Genomic DNA, 19,175 nt, shown 5'->3' with positions numbered 1-19,175 from the left:
GTCAATAATTTTGCTTATTGTTTCCTTATTATCTGCATTTAATTACGTTTCTTTTAATTCAGTCAATTACGGGAGTGCGTTGTCACCACTACGTCAGGGTTGTAGTCTATTTTCACAACACGTTCCAACATCTGGTCACACTTACTGGCACTATTTTAATATATACCGGTTTATATACTGCAAGTGTGTAACACATAAACCGTGAACCATTTCACATGGGAATACTTGACATTGAAACATGCAACACACATTTTAATGCTCATTTTTTATATGTTGCAAATATGTGTACATTTATATTTCTCTGAATATGTTCATCATTACATAAGATTTTGAGGTGGAAATAGATTGGTCATCTTTGCCAAATCTTCACACGTTTAAATTGGCTATTAAACATTGTACGTTTTATATTATGCTTCTGCCGTCAATGGGTTTGTTTGAACTACTTTAGTGTTTCACCGCAGTCACTCAAAGTTGCACTCTTTTTGCTCCCATTTCTAATAATTGCGCGCAATTCATTAGAACATATTCAAAACTTTTGTTGTTGTTTAGTTGATAAATAGTATAAGTCAGTGAGTGTAGTTATTTTTAGTGTGAGATTCTGTGTGGTTATGGGAAAATCTGTAGCAATATCATCAAATGAACTCACAATTTTCTTCAATTATTTTGGTAAATGTTTAATTATTGTTGTTAGCTTTGTTTGAATGTGTGATAAGATTAAATCTTTGGTAACAAGTATAAAATTAGAATAAGGTAGTTGAATATGACTACCTGCGGATTACTTGCAACTCCAACATTAATCTAATTGGTGTTTTATACGTATTTATCTTATCCAGGTGCCATTAGGTTGCGTGGTTGAGACTGAAACGATAGGGCATTTTCACTGTTTTTTTTATTCTGGAAAAAATTACGATAATGCAGGTATTTTCATTTTACTTTTGTTATTTTCGATTTGCCGCCAAAACCACATGTTCATTGTTATTTGTGAATTCGCCGGCATTGATGTCACGCCGGGCGACGTTGGTGACATCGGTCTTACCAATGAACTCCCTTTAAATGTTAGGCAGTGAGGGCGGAAAATAAAAAAGATCGGTTGTGACGGAGACTGGAACTCAGAAACTCTGGTCTATATAAACATTTGAATGAACAGTAAAGCTTCAATAAGTTAATGGTTTGTTCTTGTTTCCAGCCGAGTCTCCCGACTCCTCCAGCCCCGAGGAAGACTTTGTCCTGGTGCCCAACAACCTGCCATCGGAGCAATACGCCGAGCTGCCGCACTCGCCGCACCGCCACGCCTCCCCGCGCACCCCTCCCCCGGCACCCATGCCTCTGCAGCCCCTGCCCCCCCTGACCCCGCTGCTGGTGGGGGAGCAGGCTAGGCCCTCCACGCTGCTCATATCGGAGCCACTTCCAGTGCCTTCACAGCGCCTGAGGAATAAGGTGATTAACAGATTGATTTACCTGCTCGTCAAGTCTGGTTCCATGACCAAAAATGATGAAATGATATACTAATTTAATCTAACCTATTGTTTTATTACGTTCCAGTTTGGCCAATTAACATTAAAGCTATTACCATAGCTTTATTTATTCAGCAGAATATACAGGGTTTTCCAAAAAGAGGTGTTATTTTGAACAGCCCGCTATTTCGGTAGATGTTACTTTTGAAGCTGTCATTTTTTGACATTTGACAAGTAGAAACTACGCCATTAATAAAAATGGAACGATACACGTTTCTACAACGCATTGAAATTATTAAAGTTCACTTGAGTGAATCAAATGCAAATCACTTGAGTGATGTGGCCCATTTCCACCTCGGTGGCTTCGTCAACAATCAAAATTGTCGCATCTGGGGCTCGGAAAACCCAAGAGTTATTGTTGAAAAGCCTCTCTATCCTCAACGTGTGATTGTTTGGTGCGGTTTATGGTCCAGTGGAGTCATTGGACCTTACTTTTTCAAAATGAGGCTGGAGCAACAGTTACGGTGAATGGATTGCTCTATCGAGAGATGATTAATGATTTTTTTATGGCCGGAATTGGATGGTATTGATCTGGACAACGTTTACTTTGAACAAGATGGCGCTACGTGCCACACAAGCAACGAAACCATTGATCTTTTACGATTGAATATCAAAATAACACCTCTTATTGGAAAACCCTGTATAATCCAATACTTAGCAAAGCCACTTAGTCAGATATGGCATGATCGAGAATCAAATACTTGAGTTGGATCATGTCAAGAGTCAGAATAACAGAAGAGTATGTATGTATGTGAATGAAGCAAGGAGTGTGTGCCAAGATAGGGTTGGGTGGGGAAATGGCGCTTAGGTTAGTGAGTTAGTTAGAATTGTTTTAGGCGTTGAATAAACAAGATTGTTAAAAAAAATCCGCTTTACAACCGACGAGGAGTCGATGATAGTGTACAATATTTTACTCACCAACACTTTGTATTGTTAATTATGTATTTAGTATGGTTCTAACTTTACTTAAACTTATGTAACCTAACCTCTTTTTAACTCTCTTTACAACTGATGAGACAATTCTATCATGCTAAGCATAAAGAGTACAAGTTAAATACAACAACTTTTTAAGAGACAATTTCAAATGTATCAACTGTGATTACTTCTATTGGGTGATTGAGTAACAAATGCCTATTTTTAATTGAAATATATTTTTGGGATTTTTTGTTTTGATACCACAATAGATTTAAAAAATTTAATTACTTATCTAAAATTTTTTTTTTTTTGACTTATTCACTTTATACCTAGCATCATAGAATTTACACATAGGAACCACAGATTCTTAACTAACTAACCATCTTGCTGTTTTCCACAGGGGTAGGCAAAGAGGACGGACTCTTCTGTTATTTTGACTCTTGACATGGCCCGGCCCAATCTGGTTCACTTGATCGTGCCAAGTCTACCTCGGGCATTCCCGACTTCTTCTAAGATTCACATTCAAGTCATATATTCTCCTTTCCTCGTTCATTCGCTCTACATGCCCAAACCACCTAAGGGTCCCTTTCTTAATCTTACCCATTACGCTTACATCAGCCTTATATTCTTTGCGAATCTCAACTTTTCTGACACAATTAATATGAATACCAATTATTAACATTTCTATAGCATTCAGTATATGTACTTTCATCCTTCATCTGCCAGTTCCCCATTATGGACTGCTAGCTTCTCTTCTTTGGATATTTTTTTGTTAACGCCAACCGCGTTTAGTCCTCCATTATGGAATTTCCTGCATTTAGCCTTCTTTCCATCTCTCGTAAGAATATTTGAAGTGTTAAAATTCTTTTGTATTTTTTACTCTGCTTGTAATTCAGATATGTTTTGTGGCCCAAGACAGGTTTTCCTAACCCAAAATTGAGGGGGTCATAATAACTTGCTCTTGACAATTGAGGGATTCTGTGTGTTAATAAAATATCACTTAGAATTGAAAAATGTATGAAAATCAATTTCCTCAAATTTAATTCAGATCTGATAAAAAATATGATATGGCTTTGACATCGTAATCTGTAGGTATTAATGTTTTATTTTCTTTTTAATTTCAGCAAGCACAACAGCAGAACGGCAACTCCGGCCCTGGGAGCGCCATCCCCAGATCTCAGCCCATTACTATGAAGCGCTCGGAGCAGTACCGCTCCACACAGCCCGACATCAGCTCTCTCTCACCGCCTTCCGTAAGCTCCTGCTCATACATCTTCTTCCCGCTGTCCTATTCTTGGCGTCCCTATCTTGCATTACTTCAGCGGCCTCCATCCATAGCAGGCCCAGCCTCTCCTCGCAAAGGCTCTGGAGCTGTTTCTCCCAACTATGTCTGGGGCAACTCACTGGACGTCTTCCTTTTGGAAAAGCATTCAGTACATCTTTATAGTGTCAGCTACTTAATAAGAATGCTGCAAACTACACATCGATATTGCCTTACTTTTATTGAAGTAATCCTAGAATACAGTACATGTGCACATCTGCATCATAGATCTAGAGGTAGAAAAGTGTGTTCTTAATAATTTTGTAAATTTAAAATGTATCATCACCTACCTTACCAGTCAGAGACAAATATTGAGGGGAAGTTAAAAATGTTTTGTTTAAAAATTATTTTGAAAAAATTAAATATGTATTTGGGAATTCGTTATTTCGAAATTTGGTTTTAGAGGTTCCATGGATTTGGAATTAACACGGTTCTACTTACAAAAACATTAATGTTTATCATTGGTATGGTATTCCATAAGGATGAGATACACATCATTAGAGACACCCATTCATAGCTTTAATTTTTAAGAAATGTAGCATTGATTATTGAAAAAATATCTTTTATAGATTTAATTTTGCGATTTCATAGCGTTTATTGCTAAATAGGATAACGTCAAGGAATGGGAATCGGCAAGAGGGGAAAAACAATTAAATAAGCAAAATCACTTGAAACATGTTTATTGTATTATTGATTGAAACTCAACATGGCACATGTTTCTACAGTAAAGTGTGTCATGTTCGTTCTACGATCTGTCAATACAAGATTATAGCGACTAAAAAATCTTTTTTATTATCACTAAAAACACCATTTATCGCTTTAATTTTTGAAAATATCGTCAATGCTATGAATGGGTATCTCTACATATCATATATGTTATATTTTTATCAATTAAAATACATGTTTGAGGTTTTTTTCCTTGGAAAGATATTTGTTACGTGGCTGTCCCATATGTCCTCCATCGGCGGCTATCCCCGTATGAAGATGTCGCATATATGATCCATGAAGTTACATTGTGTCGAAATGTGCTGCGTATTGGGATAGATTGTGTTGAAAAGATAAGCGTTCTAATGGTTAAACTAATTCTACACCACCATGGTGGTAATTTAAAGTAGGAACAGTTACAGAAGCCCTGAACAGTTTTTCTTAATAAATGTACTTTCTTTTTAAATAAAATTGTAAGCTTATGTGCATGTTTTGGCATTGCAGGTGCAGTTTATAATGGGCACCCCCCCTTCAGGGCGTCGCAGGAGTGCCTCGGGGGGCTCCCCGCCTAACACCTGGCAGGTTTCCCCCACCAACGCCAGCCCCCTCAGGCGATCAGGTAACGATATTTTAAATTGCTTCAATTTTTATAAATTAAAGTAAGTGATTGTCCAAATTTTTTGTGTTATTTTTATATTATGACTTGCTTTGTTTATATTAAACTCTTCTACGAAGTTTTCATATGTCAATGTAAAATTTTGACAGCTTGCCCAATACGTAACTGACACAAATGTGATACATGAGGTTTTGCAGTTAATAAAGTCTCATTTTTTTGGTCAATATAAGTTCGATTACAAAATCTTCTTCATTTTGCCATGCTATTGACCTTTTTGCTCTATTTCATCAATATCATTTTGTTTTTTTTTTTTTCAAATGAAATTGTGTATTTTTATATTTTTGAATAATTGCTTAATTTTCATTGGCATATAATACCTTCCATCTTAGATAATAGAAACGAGGGAGAACCATTCATAGTATGAAATCACGCACACAAGAGTGTCGCCAACATCATTCACTCATATTATGTCAAATTGCGACGCCCCGCCTTTGCTCCTACCTACAAAACAAATGCATAACTTTCATTGGCTCTGCCGCTTTCAAAATCCATGCAGTTTAGTTGCTTCCATGCCATATCTCCCTATGTTTCTATTGTCTGTGTCTTTCGTGCTCATTTCTGCTTTTATGATTTATTTATTTTGCTATTTTATTTGCTTTACTAATTCCATTCTTTCCTCCCCCGTATAACTGGTAGCTTTTCTAGGCACTTCGCCGCCTATCGTGCTGGCGGCCCTGCGTGCAGCCGAGAACAACAACGGCCCGTCGAGAGCGTCCACTCTGCCCAACATCTCCGATTCCTTCCAGGCGCTGTTCCCGCACCCGCTCACCTTCATAGCTCCCGACCTGCCGCAAGAGACCCTGCTAGATGTAAGCAAAAACTTCAATACATATTTAATTTATATACAAGGAATATTTAACCTGATCTATACAGCTGTCGCAAATGTGATACATCAGCAGCGATCCATATATGCGGATGACGCACGTGTAATCCATGAAGTTTACCCAAAAGAAATAGATTAAGGAAAAGGTTAAGTGAAGTTAAGGATAAGAGATGTAGTCCAGAAAATTTTTTTGTTGTTGATATATTGACAGTTAAACTTGTTTTAGAGCATATTTTCAGCTATAAAGCAGGAAATCTGTTTGTATGTTCTGTTATGCTACGTATAAACATGACAAAATTGCTGCTTGCATTTGCTTTGTTTCTTTCGCGATAATTCGCGGCTCGGCTCGAGGAAATTTTGTTCTGTTTATTCGAACACTTAATGGATCGTTTATGAGAAATTGGGAGAAGAATGGAGTCGTCAACAGTAGACCTTTATTTTTTGAACGCATGAAGTAATAATGTAGAGACGCTATATTATGTGCTATTGAAATGTTACTTTTAATGATCACATCCATCATGAGCTATAACGCTTTGAATTATTCATTTAACAGTGAAAACATAAGAAAGAATATCTTTTTTCCTTTCAATTGTTAATTACAAAAAAAAAGTGTTGAAATCTCAAGCGAAACCGGCTAATAAAGCTAGTAATATTTTAAATTCACACTTTTGTTTTTATATTAGTATTATTTGACATCCACAGCGCGAGCACAATGAGACCCTGGCCAAGCTGAACTTCGTCTTAGCCCTCAGCGAGTGCGTTCTAGAGCTGGCCAACTCTCGCGGCGCCCCGCTGGCCGCTCTCATGGACACGTCCTCGCCGCCGGGCAGCGACCCTGACCTGGCATCGGGCGGAGAGAACGGCGGTGGCGAGCGCCTCGTGCTGCTGGTCAGAGCGCTGCACCTGCTCGGGGCCGGACTGGCGCTGGCCGCCAAGCACCTGCGCGCCCGCTCGCTGCACCCCACTGCCACCGTCAAGAACGTCCTGTCCGTCATGAACAACAAGTACAGGTCCACGCTGGCCGACTCTAAGCGACTCAACAGCATGGGCTTGAAGAAGGCCTGCCCCGCCACTGCGGATAAGATTCTGTACAACCACGCCATTCGTATGGTGAGTTCAACATGTCTTTGGTACATCCATATTTTATACTGCAAATGTAAACAAAAAATGACTATTATAATGTAAGTCTTGGAGATTTTTGGATTGCCAATCTAAAATCCTATCTAGATAAACAAAGAATGCCAAAAACTCAGAGGGTCATTTAACCACTTCTGAGTGAACCGTTCAGTAACTTGGTTAATTATAGGATTAACATGGTGGTAAAAACAGGCATTTCCTTGACGGGTAGTGTTACTCACAGTAGTGAAACCGATAATATAATATGTTACTCTACGAGTAGCTCTAATCGCCAGTTTACTCGGAGGTCACATCACATTACTTGTGTTCTTCTTTATTCTATGATTTCAAATGCTTCAAAAGAATTGTATTACATATTTGCAATGAAGATGGTCACCGTTTGACTACTTTAATATTTTATCTCCACTTTGTGAATGCTAATATAATTATTTGGTTGGTTCAGTGCCAAACGGCTGCCCTGGATGAGCTGTTTGGAAAGCCCGAAGTTTGCTTCCAACGCTATCAAACTGCCCAAATACTGCTCCACTCCCTCGCACAGCACGTCACCCATCAAAACGACAAGATGTTGCTCATAAGATGTAAGTATTATCACACGTCTATCCACAAATAATTGGTATATTGTCAGTGTAGGTTGAAAATCGCGGAAGAATCATTAAGGGACAAAAAACCTTACAATTTCATCAATAAAAGATGACTTAAGTGCAGTTTATTTTGTGTTCCTGTTTTATATAACAAAATTATTTTTTTTTACTATTGTTTGCGTCTATGTAAAATTAGTTAGGCATATGTGCAATATTGCTGTAGGATTATTTGTATTATATCTAGGGGTATGCTCGGTCTGGCTTGCTTCTTTAGCATTTGCAGTATTGACTTTAACCGAGTGCAAGCAGTTTATTGGTCAATTTCAAAATTCTACCGTGCCAATCACAATGCAGCTTGTGTAGTTCAACTGACAGCGCCAAAAAAACGTTTTTTTTTTTATTATTGGCTCGTACATAGTGTTGAACTTAAATAGATGATATTATTCTTTACACAAATAATAATTCCTTAACCCTTCTGGCCTAAGCCATTTTTCAGTTTAAGACCACCCAAATGCTTAAGAATTATGTTTCACAGATGAATTTATTGGGATGTCATTTTCTTTTATAGACGTATTACGATACATCAAACTTTGCTATAACAGATCAGTGCTGAAAGGGGTTTAGCATAGTCTTAAATGCGCCGATAGATAAGAGGGTTAAAATTTATTTGTACAACCATAATTTATTTTGTATAACCTACTTATCGCTATGATACCAGGTTATATTCCCGGTGAAATACCACCATTCAGAACTTGAAATGGCATTGGCTGTGTTTAGTGACCAGATCTGAATAGCCAGGTACTTCCCAACCTTTCTCTCTCCCATCTCCTTCTCCCCCTATTCAATCAGTCTCACAACCTAACCTAAAATCTAGACCCCATAATCCCACTGGAAATGAGCAGTTGCTTGATTCAGAGGTTCAAAGGTGTTAATGTTAATGTATTTATTATTTCAGATAAAGATGCGGTGGAGAAGAGGCTGTTCCTCCTTCAGCAGAAAGGATACATATACGCAACTGATCTCACGTAATACAGTCTGCTTGCGTTCGCCAATCTGTGTAACGGCTAACAATACACTTTCAAACTAGATTTTATTCAGAAATCATCATTGCAATTATTACCTACCATCTTGCAGACATGTACGGAGTCCATAGAGTTATCTTTTAATTTTGGCAGCAATAAGGGTAGCAAGTTTAATGATAAATGCAATAAAAATTGATCTGTCTAAGAAATATGTATTGAAATTCATCTTTTTTTGTTCTTTGTAATATCTTAATCTAGTAAATGGCCAACATTTCGAAAGCATCTCAAAGCCACGAGTAGTAATTAGATTTATACATTGAATGATTTTTTTTACTGAAGCTGTACCCTAAGGTTTTTAACATAAAGCATAACTTGTATCCAAACAAAGCTAGTTGATACCTGCTGTAGGATTTGATCTCGATTTCCAGGTATGCTTGTACACAACGTCTAAAACACTCAGTTGTATCCGTGTACACCTAATGACAATAATGCAAACCTCACATTATCGGCCAATTGGTCTTAGCCATGTAGAAGTAATATCCAAAGTCAAAATGAATGTGTAAGGTCGATACTGCAATTGCAGGGCTCCGGCTCCTAAGGGTTAAAGTTTGGCATTTAAAAAAATTGAGAATAAGAAAATATCTGACAACTGTTCTAGCAATAATCACTACACTTGCAGTGCACTATAAGGAAGACAGAATTTTCCTGCGTTACAATAGCAGTTGGCCGAAGTCTAAGGACGGGTTGTTTCAAAGAATTTGAACAATTCATCAAATTTCAAAGTTGATTTTCAAGTTCTGCGAAGTTTTTATTCAAATTCTGTTATCATTTCAGCTTTGTGAAGCCCCTGGCCAATAATGATATAATAATAGAACTTGAATAGAACCTTCACAGAACTTGAAGATAAACTTTGAAATGTGTTGAATTGTTCAATTCCTTGAAACGATCCATCCTTAGTTCATTATTTTAAACTTTCTGAACAAGTTTTAATCAGATTGTACTTGAGCAATGACAATCTGCTTCTGCACATGACTATTTGCATAGAAAATGATAATCACCGACGGCCGAAAATTTAATTTGTGTTTAAATCTGATTATACAAAATGACCTTAATTTAAATATCTGTTTATTTCATAAGGTACGCATCTCAGAAATAACAATAAACAACAATTTGTGAATAATTGAGATTTTTTTTATAGTTTTCATATTGGAAACGCTCTTCTTTGTCAAATGTATTACGAAAAAATAGTTAGTAGTATCGATATACCCGTAATTACCGGTAATATAATAACAAATATTTGTACCTTTACTTTCCTAATGTATATTAATGGTATTCAGTAATTAACGGAATAAAATATTGTGTATCTCATTTTTGCCATAAATAATGTTTTATGTTTGTGTTTTGTTTCTTGTGTATTTCTAATACACCATCTGATTTTTTTGCCACTTATTTTATAATTTGCGATTTTAGAAATGACTGTTTTTTTTTGTTTAATTTCAGCTAGTAATTATTAGAATAGAGATAATGCTTATTAAGTAAAGTAAATAATTATAAGTTATTCAATCAATAATTATTAATCGTAAATACTTCCACAGTTATTATTGTCAAATTATTTAGTTCTTGCGATTCTCTTTTTTAAGTAAACACTTGTAAATTAATGTGTATGTTGCTGTAAAAAAGCTTCCAAAATATCTTTTTTACTAAACATAGTAAATACGATAGTGTAGTGATGATGAATGTATAGATTGGTATATGGAGTATAAAATATTGTGTAATGTGAATTAATATTTCACCCTGCCAGTTATGTAGTCATGTTTTTAATTAAGTGCTTTCTGAGTTAAGAAAATAATATTTATACCATAAAAAATATTAAAATACATTTAGGATAATTTTTACTTGTAAGATAAAAACATGGAGGATTTATTCTTGTGTAGATTTAAGAATAATGATAATAATAATATTCTCTTTGTAAATAAAATATCCTGTGGTCGAAAGTAGAAATGTTTAATCATAAATTTATCTGTTTTTAATAGTTTTATGAATACTGACCATTTAAACCATTTTCCATGATATACTTACACATTTTGTCAGTTCTCTATAACTTAACTATAAAAGAAGTCAAATATAATTATACTTAGAACTGAGCACGAATTTGTAAAAAGCTTTTTGTTGAAGGTGTATTTTTTATATATTGTACAAAATTGTGATAGTTTATTTTTCTAAATACATCCAGTTAATGCACAGTTGACATCTTAATATTACGTATAAATGTATTCTGTGAGAGATGTTTCCTAATACATATGGTTTGTGAATTGTATTATTTGTTAGACGGGCGTGATTGTAAACTTTAGAAGTAAATATGTGTAATGTAGAATTTGAATTGCAATATTAAAACATAACAGAGTTCCATACCCATGTAGCACTTTTGGATGATGTAGTGCACGGTACCTAGAATAGCAGTAACGTCCGTAGTGTTTACCCCCTAAAGAGTAAAGTTACCTTTAGTCGCGCTAGGAGTGACCTACTTTTCTCTCTTTCTAACCTTGTTATTTCATTCTTTTCATATTACCAATGATCTTACGACTTCTTTTTGTCGTCGGGGTTTTTTTTCTCAACTCATTTTCTTTAAAAGTGCATTTTTAATTTAAACGTAAGCGTAATAATACTATTTAAAGTAATTAATGAAAATGCTGTGTACCAAAAGATTGCCTTAATACAATGGCAAACAATATTTTTTGTTTTTATAAAATGTTTATAATTTAAAGTTATCATTATTTGAATATTGTGATCAAAACATAAAATTGTATTATAGAAATATAAAAAGAAATAAAAACTATTAAAACATATTCTATTTATTTAATTTAACAATCCTTTTATAAAAGTGTACTTATTACATTTACACCCATGCGTTTACATATACATTCATCTTATAGTAATTACATAATACATAAGTTGTTTGGAAGTTACTTCACTTACACCAAATGACCCATACACCTGTAAGTTTATTTGCGGTAAGATGGCTTCCTGTTAATAATGACTTGCTGCCGTCATGATTGACGCAACTTTGTCAATAAAGACAAAAGGGCCCAAATAAAGTGTTTTCGTTCCATTGATGGCAGAATTGGAAAGAGTGCCAATTAATAGCAGTTCTTTAATTCTATTATTTGTTGAGGTTAGAAATGATTGACCGCTAACCAAAAAAAAATATGTTCATTTTTGGAAAGCTTTTACCACCAGAAAAATAAATGATATTTCTTCGGTTTTTGTAATCAGAAAATCTTCTTTCCGTTTAGATTTGTTTTCGCAATGCTTATATATGGGTTTTATCTAGTGTTATTAATTATATTGTTTTCGGGAGATACTTACTAATGGAAAAATATCTATAAAAACCTGTTTTTTAATATTTGACACTTGTCATCGGCGCGCTTAGATATCATTTCTTACAGTAAGGGTATCAACTTATCAAACTGATTTCATAAGCTGTGAGAAGGCTATAAGTTTATGCGAACATGATTAGACCTTTTTTGTTGTTTGTTTTTGGGGTGTTATGCCGTGTTGCGCTAACTCCTTCTTTAGCCCTTGTTTCGGACAGCGTTGCAGTGTCCATCATCAGGGCAGATCCGGTAGATCCGTCGGCTAAAGAAGGAGTTAGCGCAACACGGCATAACACCCCAAAAACAAACAACAAAAATGCTTTTGGCCGTGAGAATCTAAAAACTTACATGATTAGACCTGCCAAAAACTCACGCCTCTTTCGACTTTCGTAGCGTGCTATAAATTACAGTAAGTAACTAACAATGTCTTCAACATTGATAATTTTGCTATAAGCTTTTTACACAAGCAACTTACGAGAAAATATTTATGTGTGTAAAGCCAGCCTTATTATAAATTTACCAGACAAAGCGGAACCAAAATAAAAACTCTAATCTAGTGATACCATGTAATTTAGCACCATAATCAAGCTTGATAACGAATAAATGTTTTTACCTTTTATAAGTGGGCTATCATTAAACGAAAATGGATAAAAGAAATCCGCAGGCAAGTGCATATGAAAACTGGGTCCTCTGGCATAGCGCACATCTTGCGGTTTAGTAACATCCACAAACCTGGTGCTTACTGAAAATGTTCCCACAATAAGGTTATCTTTTACTTCAAATACATTATTATCATTTGCTGAATAGTTAGCTCCAACGCCTATGATATTCATTTGGTTTGGAGCATTTGGTTGCTGATCAGCCGCGTAAACAAAAGTATAACGCACCTTCGACATCACATTAAAACAAGTTAAAGTTTCTTTGTCTTCTGCAAACACCCCGCTAATTGGGTTGGTTGTAAATTCATGCAAGATTTCAATCCAGTTTCTTCCGTCTTGTGTAGGATTGCCAATCGTTGACAGAAATATTTTAGGAGTTCCTTCAATGAAATTATACTGCATATAATCCATCAATTGAAACTGTACACTTGCGCAGGCGTCTGTTGCATTTCCTTTTAATATGAAGTCTGAGACATTTTGTACAGTCTGGCACTTAAACTGAACGTTGTCATGAAATCTAATTTCTTGAAATGATAAGTTGGACAACACACATAAGCCGTTGATGTTCTTTGGAATGGCGAAAACATTTTGAAGAGGGTATGCCGTTTTCGAAGAGAAGTATTCCAGTGTGTCGACTTCTTCCGAATCATTTTTTTCTTTATATGTTATCATTCTTGAAATAATGATCGGTTTTCCAAACTTATACCCAGGATTCCCACTGAGAGGTCTGACGTTTTCCGATGCATTCCTATTTACAAATGATTGCGTGATCTCGAAATCTTGTTCAATATATTTAGAAGTGAGAAACATATCGGAGAGTCCAAAATAAATACTTGCGTTTGTATAACCCTCAGATCCATTTGTGTAAAAGTTGTATTTTACTGAGGTGATCATATTGATGCAGGCATTTTCTGTGCAGGATGGTTGAGGATGATTTTCCGTGGAATTCAGTAATGAGCAGTTTTGCAAGTTGCAAACATAAGGAATTATTGGTATGCAAACATTTGCAGGGCAGTCCTAAAAGACAAAGCATATTTTAATTTTATGTAGTTATTGATAAACAAACTTTATACAGTTTATTTTTTGAGAGAGCCAAGAGAAATATTAAATATAATTAAATTTGAATATGTATTATTTTAGTGACCTTGGGGGATTTTATCCAGGTTTCGTTTACCGCCAGAGGAGATGATATTAGATATAAATGGTCAGAATGATTGTACACCTTGTACATTTCTACATCGGGCAATGCACTCAAACATCTGGAGTTCGAGTTTACCAGATATCTAAAGCTTATTCTGCTGTTGCAATAGTTATTCAATCTTGAAGATGGCACATCTAAAAACCACCAATAATATTTATAAATATTCAGACCACTTATAAACAAAATACTTATTACATATCATTGTTTTTTACCAAGTCTTTGAAGAGTTGTGTTCACAAAGATCCAGATTTCATCATTGTTTGTGTAAGGCTTAGTATTGTCAAATTCAGTGTTTTTGGTGCATATTCCATCGGGCCAACCATAAAATTGTTTTGTTATAAAATTGAGTTCCTCTTTTGAAGTTATATTCTGTTGAAACAAAATACATAAAACATTTGTAAATATACAATATGATAGCGGTTAGGTTAGTTTTTCACCTTTGCACAAGCAACATTCTCCGCTTATAATAATGAGGTAATCAGGAGGAATTTAAATATTGTCAGGTTATTCGCAACAAGAGAAACCAATTTTATTTATAATGTTTATTTTACCTTTGGGTGTTTTCCTTTCAGTTTTGGTGGAAGATTATCTTTCAAAACGCAAAATAAATCATTGGAATGACTCTCCATTAGCCAAGGTGTATTATTTTTAAAGGCAAAATGTTTGGATACGCAATATTTAGATTTCCAATATTCGATTGGATTCTTATCATTGTCAAGGCATTTGCTGAACACACTTTTGTCTGATTCGAGGCAATCTTTATCGCAGCAACAGTTGACATCACAAATGGGTTTCTGAAATAGGAATAAATACAAAATCAGCATGGTAAAGAATGCGCTTGGCCCTGTGAGTACTGCGCAGCTTTTTCCAAGCTATTAGTAATAATACTAGGGGATTCCAGATTTGTGATTTTTTTCCTGTTGAACCCGCTTCGTACCAAAATGGGTTTCTGCACGTCAACTCTCAGTCACATTCTCTTATTTGCCAGACTCTAATAAAAAGTAAAACAGCTCGATGCAGTTGTGAAGGATATTAATTACCTAATATTAATAATTGAGCATTATTTATTTAAAATTCGGGGACCCGGCAATGCTTTGCCATTATACTATCCATAACTTTTTCAGGAATCCCCCACTTCTTCTACCACTCTCTGAATACTACTGTCACTAATAAGAACAATCAAGGTAATTATTATACATATTATACAGTGTTATCAAGGTAAATAATAATAGCTTTTCCTCACCATAAAGAGGCGAGGCTCTTGTGTTTGGTGAGTGAATCCTAGCTCAATTATATGGAATCATGTAAGTAAGTAAATAATATATTTGCAAACTTTGATATTTTCAGCGAAATCGGTTGAGTAGTTTTTGAGTCTATAGTTTATAGGGCACACACATGCGAACATTGCCTTTTATTTTTATGGATAAAATTTTTCCCTAATGCATCAATAACTGTTCAGTTATTGAAAAACAAAAATGAAAAAATAATCTGAAGTCTTGACAACTAAATGGATATTTCAAAGCTCCGTAGCTCATGATGGTAATGATATCGCAAGTGGAAAATAGGTGTGTCAGCTTGAAATACAATACAACGAGAGTTTTTACAGAGACAAACTGAGTTTCTGCAATATGTTTAAGATACATACATATGTATTTCTAATCTAAGCTATTTTCAATTAGACTTACATTAAGATCGCATTCACAAATGGTACTTTTGGTCTGGTAGGGGGTTTTCTTCCCCTTTTTGGACTTCTTAGTTACGGGCTTTGGAGTAGTGGATATGATCGTTGTATTTAATGTGCTCCCTGTTGTGTTCATAAACTCCGTCGCATCTTCGGTGCTCGATTCCAAAAAATCCGTTACATTTTCTGGCAACGAAACATCAGTGGGAATAACGGTAGAGTTAGAATCTTCACTCTCATTGAAGATTGTGAAACTATTGATTATTTCCTCTTCGATATCTTCAACGGAATCAACATTTGGCGTTGTCACCTCGTTTAATACAGATTTCTTGAATTTCTTTCCGCCATCTTTACTCCAAGTGTCAACATTTTTGCTGGATTTTGGTTTTGGCAGTTCTGTTTTGCTTTCGTGAACAATGTACGATGGACCATTTGTATTTATCGCTTTAAAACTTTGATTTCTTTTATAAACACTTGTATATAATTTATCAGAATGGAAAGTAACATTGACTAAAGGAGAGTAGCTATTGATTTTTAAATTAATACAATGTTGAAGTTGTGAGAATAGAAACAATACAAAATAAAACTGTTTCATTATTTATGGGTTGGCAAGATACCATATCTTTTTAAATAAAGTTATTTATTTATATTCAACTCCAAATTTGTTGAAATCTTTTAAAATCAATTCTAGTTTGAGTTTGACGTAGCCAGATGAATTAGTTTTCAACTTGTATCTGAAAATAAAACAAATTTATTAGGTTTTTTCCGTAGCTATATCAGATTGACACACGCATTAAACATTAACTTCAAAGGGGTAAATAATGAGGAAGGATGGTAAGGTCATTAATGGGAATATTTTATGTCATTGCTGCACAAGAGTCCCAACTGCCGGGAGTCAGTGAGACTATGTCATCCTCAAATTGAGGATTGTTGTGAGGTTAAAGGAAGTTGGAATGGGAAGGAGAATGGGGAGGTCGAGAAGAACCTGGCTATTCAGATCTAGCCACTAAACACGGCTATAGTCACATTTCAAGCGACGTTTCGGTTCAGAATGATAGAAAGTAAAATAAATATATTTCTTTAACTATAATAAATAAATGTAAATTAACACGCTTTGTTAAAAGTATTAGTTCACCTATCGTGTCCGGAGCTCAACACGTCGGGCGATAGCAGCTGATTCGCCCCGCCGAGGAAGTACTGTGAGACTCTCTCCCTGACGCTGGAGGGGCTGGGCACCCAGCACGGGCTCTCTAGGATGTGCCGGCCGGGGGTGGAGGGCACGGGGACGATGCAGTATCCCTTCAGCCAAGACCGGCCCACGGAATCCAGGCAGTGGACTTGCACTTGGATTTTGGGCCAACCTAAAAACAAAACAAATCACGATATACAATACAATAATTTCTGCATTGTATGGTTCTGTATGTCACAAAGGATGCGATGGGCTAGTCATGTAGAAATAATGTCAGATGATAGGATGTTGAAAATTATGACCAAGTGGGTGCTCAGAGGCAGACTGAGGAAGAGGTGGATGGATTGAGTGAAAGATGATTGGAGTAGAGAAGGAATGATGAGGGACCGCAGCCAATGGAGAACATTTGTGGAGGAGGCCAAATCCCACCTGGGACGTAGCCGTAGCGTAGGGTAAGCTTCCTTACGTTTACTCCTCCTACAGCCAACGTTTCGGGAAGTCTTACAGTGTCCATTCATTATCAGGGCAATAAAAATAATAATAAATGTGTTATTATCTTCCTTTTTTGTAACAAATGGAGATAATAATAATAATAGTTAGATGTGTGGTACTATCCTTAACGTTGGCACAAGCAGGGGTATAAATCAACACTGCACAATTCCTTAATCTCAAACAACTAAAGTCTCCGTATTTTGTTTGACCACAAACATGAAATATTAGTTTAGTGAGCAACTCGACCAGGACCGGCCCTAAGCCAAACGGCGCCTAGCTCTAGTAAAAATCTCAAGGGAGTTGTATTAGGTTTAAGGTATTATCAGCTCCGTGGCTCCCTGGGAAGTTGGCGCCTCGGAGCAGACTGCTCCAATTGCGCCTAACAGAGTCAGCCCTGAACTCGACAAACAAGAGCAGAACATCTATTAACATTTGATGTTGGTAGCATGAAAATGAAATTTCTTCGATTTGTTCACTTGGAAAACGTTAAGGACGCCTACATAGGCTAGTGGCATTCATCTTTTCTCATTTATTTAATCTAAGCCTCTTCAAGATACGCACTAACAAATTTCTACAGCCTAATATCGCCTAGCGTGGCAGTCTGTTTTACATAATACAAACAGAGAGTTCTTGTGTTTGCTTTTACAATTCTATATAAGCAAATTATACCTTGAATTCCTTTTGTTGTAAAATAAACGTCTAGTGGATGTGCCCAAATAGTTGGTCCTTCGTACAATGGTGCATCTGCAACTGTTTGGCCTTCTGTATATCCAGAAATAACCCTCCAGTTTGGACCTGAAATACGAAAAACCATTAGTCATTCTTTTATCTACCACAAAATAACAAATAATGGTATTATACTGTAAATAAACCTGAGTGAATGCTAAATCTACCAAAATGGTAGTTATCATCGAAACCATAGGCCCCAGTAAGTTCCCCAATCAAGTAAAGTTCGGCCATTCCATAATTAGATAACAATACAATTTTTAATACAACTAGGATCTTCTATTCAATAATATTTGATAATATCTGAAGGTGGCGGTGATAATATTGATAGGGTCTATTTTGAAATCTTGTTGTTATGGAAACGCTAATTAACAGTGCTGCCGTATTAAAAAAAAAAATCAAGACAGTTCGTACTGGTTTTTAAAAGAGAGTAAATAAGGGGAGGGGGGTAAGAAAACCTTGTTATTTTATATTATACTCCGGTTGTAGATTGCTGCGACAGAACTGTATCAAACAGAAACGTATTCAAGAGAAAAAAAATGTCAGTTCTCTCATCTTTACCTATGTAAATTTAAAGAATAATAACTTCCCACAGGCTGCCATGAGCATCATTTGTATATTCAGAATTCCGAGCCATCGCAGCCATGAACAAAACTGATTATTTTGGTTTTTATTTTAATTTGTACTTCTTAGAAAATATTTATTTTATTCTATTAATATGGGACGTGTGGAATTGCATTAACCTCCCCATCCCCACATCCTGAAATAGAAAATAATATTATTATCAATAGGGCCCATCACACGTAAACTTCCGCCTGCAGGCCTCGACTCCCAGGCTAAAGTGTCATGTAAAGTGGTGCATAATGAACTTTTTTTGTGTTGTTAATGCAGTTATAGCGGCTTATGATTTTTTGGGGTATTTAATGAAACATGGAATGGGAAGCCATTAAAAAAATTAAGTAGGTTTTGGCAATTTTCATACATGTTCGCCCTCATCCCACGACTTCAAATTGTTCTCGAATCGCTCGGTCCACGGCTTTTTAGGTCCATACTGTTATGTTGCGGCAACCTGCCTGGCGTTCCTCGAAACTATTATCTTTGGGTGGTAAAAAGTTTTTTTGACAGTTTGTCGCTTGTCTCTGGTTTAGCGCCAGAAAAT

The 19,175-nt window shown here is 35.8% G+C and overlaps 3 protein-coding genes across 4 annotated transcripts in view; 1 reads left to right on the top strand and 2 right to left on the bottom strand.

Moving 5' to 3' along the window:
- Nucleotides 1–11,505, top strand: part of Atg1 (serine/threonine-protein kinase unc-51-like protein Atg1) — a 146,196-nt gene extending 134,691 nt beyond the window's left edge. Inside the window, exons 8-14 of one of the 2 annotated variants that reach the window (XM_089636685.1) lie at nt 1,187–1,437; nt 3,554–3,682; nt 4,960–5,074; nt 5,777–5,940; nt 6,657–7,064; nt 7,534–7,669; nt 8,628–11,505. In XM_089636685.1, the coding sequence (XP_089492811.1) occupies nt 1,187–1,437; nt 3,554–3,682; nt 4,960–5,074; nt 5,777–5,940; nt 6,657–7,064; nt 7,534–7,669; nt 8,628–8,701 (1,277 nt within the window). In that variant the 3' untranslated portion in view covers nt 8,702–11,505. Of the gene's footprint in view, nt 1–1,186; nt 1,438–3,553; nt 3,683–4,959; nt 5,075–5,767; nt 5,941–6,656; nt 7,065–7,533; nt 7,670–8,627 lie in introns of both variants that reach the window. The other variant, XM_089636684.1, reaches the window with a different exon arrangement.
- On the bottom strand, nt 9,661–15,745 carry tctn (tectonic). The gene is made up of 5 exons (XM_089636350.1): nt 15,614–15,745; nt 14,551–14,722; nt 13,872–14,062; nt 13,154–13,744; nt 9,661–9,669 (listed from the first exon to the last, which is right to left on the bottom strand). The coding sequence occupies exons 1-5, from the start codon at nt 15,743–15,745 to the stop codon at nt 9,661–9,663; spliced, it is 1,095 nt and encodes a 364-aa protein (XP_089492476.1).
- Nucleotides 15,746–16,207: 462 nt separating this feature from the next.
- Nucleotides 16,208–18,340, bottom strand: B9d2 (B9 domain-containing protein 2). Its single transcript, XM_089636121.1, has 4 exons — nt 18,163–18,340; nt 17,960–18,085; nt 16,745–16,970; nt 16,208–16,343 (listed from the first exon to the last, which is right to left on the bottom strand). Exons 1-4 carry the CDS (start codon nt 18,248–18,250, stop codon nt 16,250–16,252), a joined length of 534 nt encoding a protein of 177 aa, XP_089492247.1. The 5' UTR covers nt 18,251–18,340; the 3' UTR covers nt 16,208–16,249.
- Between the last annotated feature and the right edge of the window lie 835 nt (nt 18,341–19,175).

This window comes from Hesperophylax consimilis, chromosome 10, assembly GCF_061612785.1.
Source record: "Hesperophylax consimilis isolate HC1 chromosome 10, BYU_Hcon_1.0, whole genome shotgun sequence".
NCBI classification, from domain to species: Eukaryota; Metazoa; Arthropoda; class Insecta; order Trichoptera; family Limnephilidae; genus Hesperophylax; species Hesperophylax consimilis.
This window is presented reverse-complemented; position numbering and strand designations above follow the sequence as displayed.

Excerpts from the sequence above, each read along its gene's own strand:
- tctn (XM_089636350.1), bottom strand. The coding sequence starts at position 15,745 with ATGAACACAACAGGGAGCACATTAAATACAACGATCATATCCACTACT. Across the intron at positions 14,723-15,613 it reads TTTGTGAATGCGATCTTAAT|AAACCCATTTGTGATGTCAA; the intron begins GTAAGTCTAATT and ends TTCCTATTTCAG. Across the intron at positions 13,745-13,871 it reads CCTGGATAAAATCCCCCAAG|GACTGCCCTGCAAATGTTTG; the intron begins GTCACTAAAATA and ends TTTGTCTTTTAG.
- B9d2 (XM_089636121.1), bottom strand. The coding sequence starts at position 18,250 with ATGGCCGAACTTTACTTGATTGGGGAACTTACTGGGGCCTATGGTTTC. Across the intron at positions 18,086-18,162 it reads TAGATTTAGCATTCACTCAG|GTCCAAACTGGAGGGTTATT; the intron begins GTTTATTTACAG and ends TTCGTATTTCAG. Across the intron at positions 16,344-16,744 it reads TTGAGCTCCGGACACGATAG|ATACAAGTTGAAAACTAATT; the intron begins GTGAACTAATAC and ends TTTTATTTTCAG.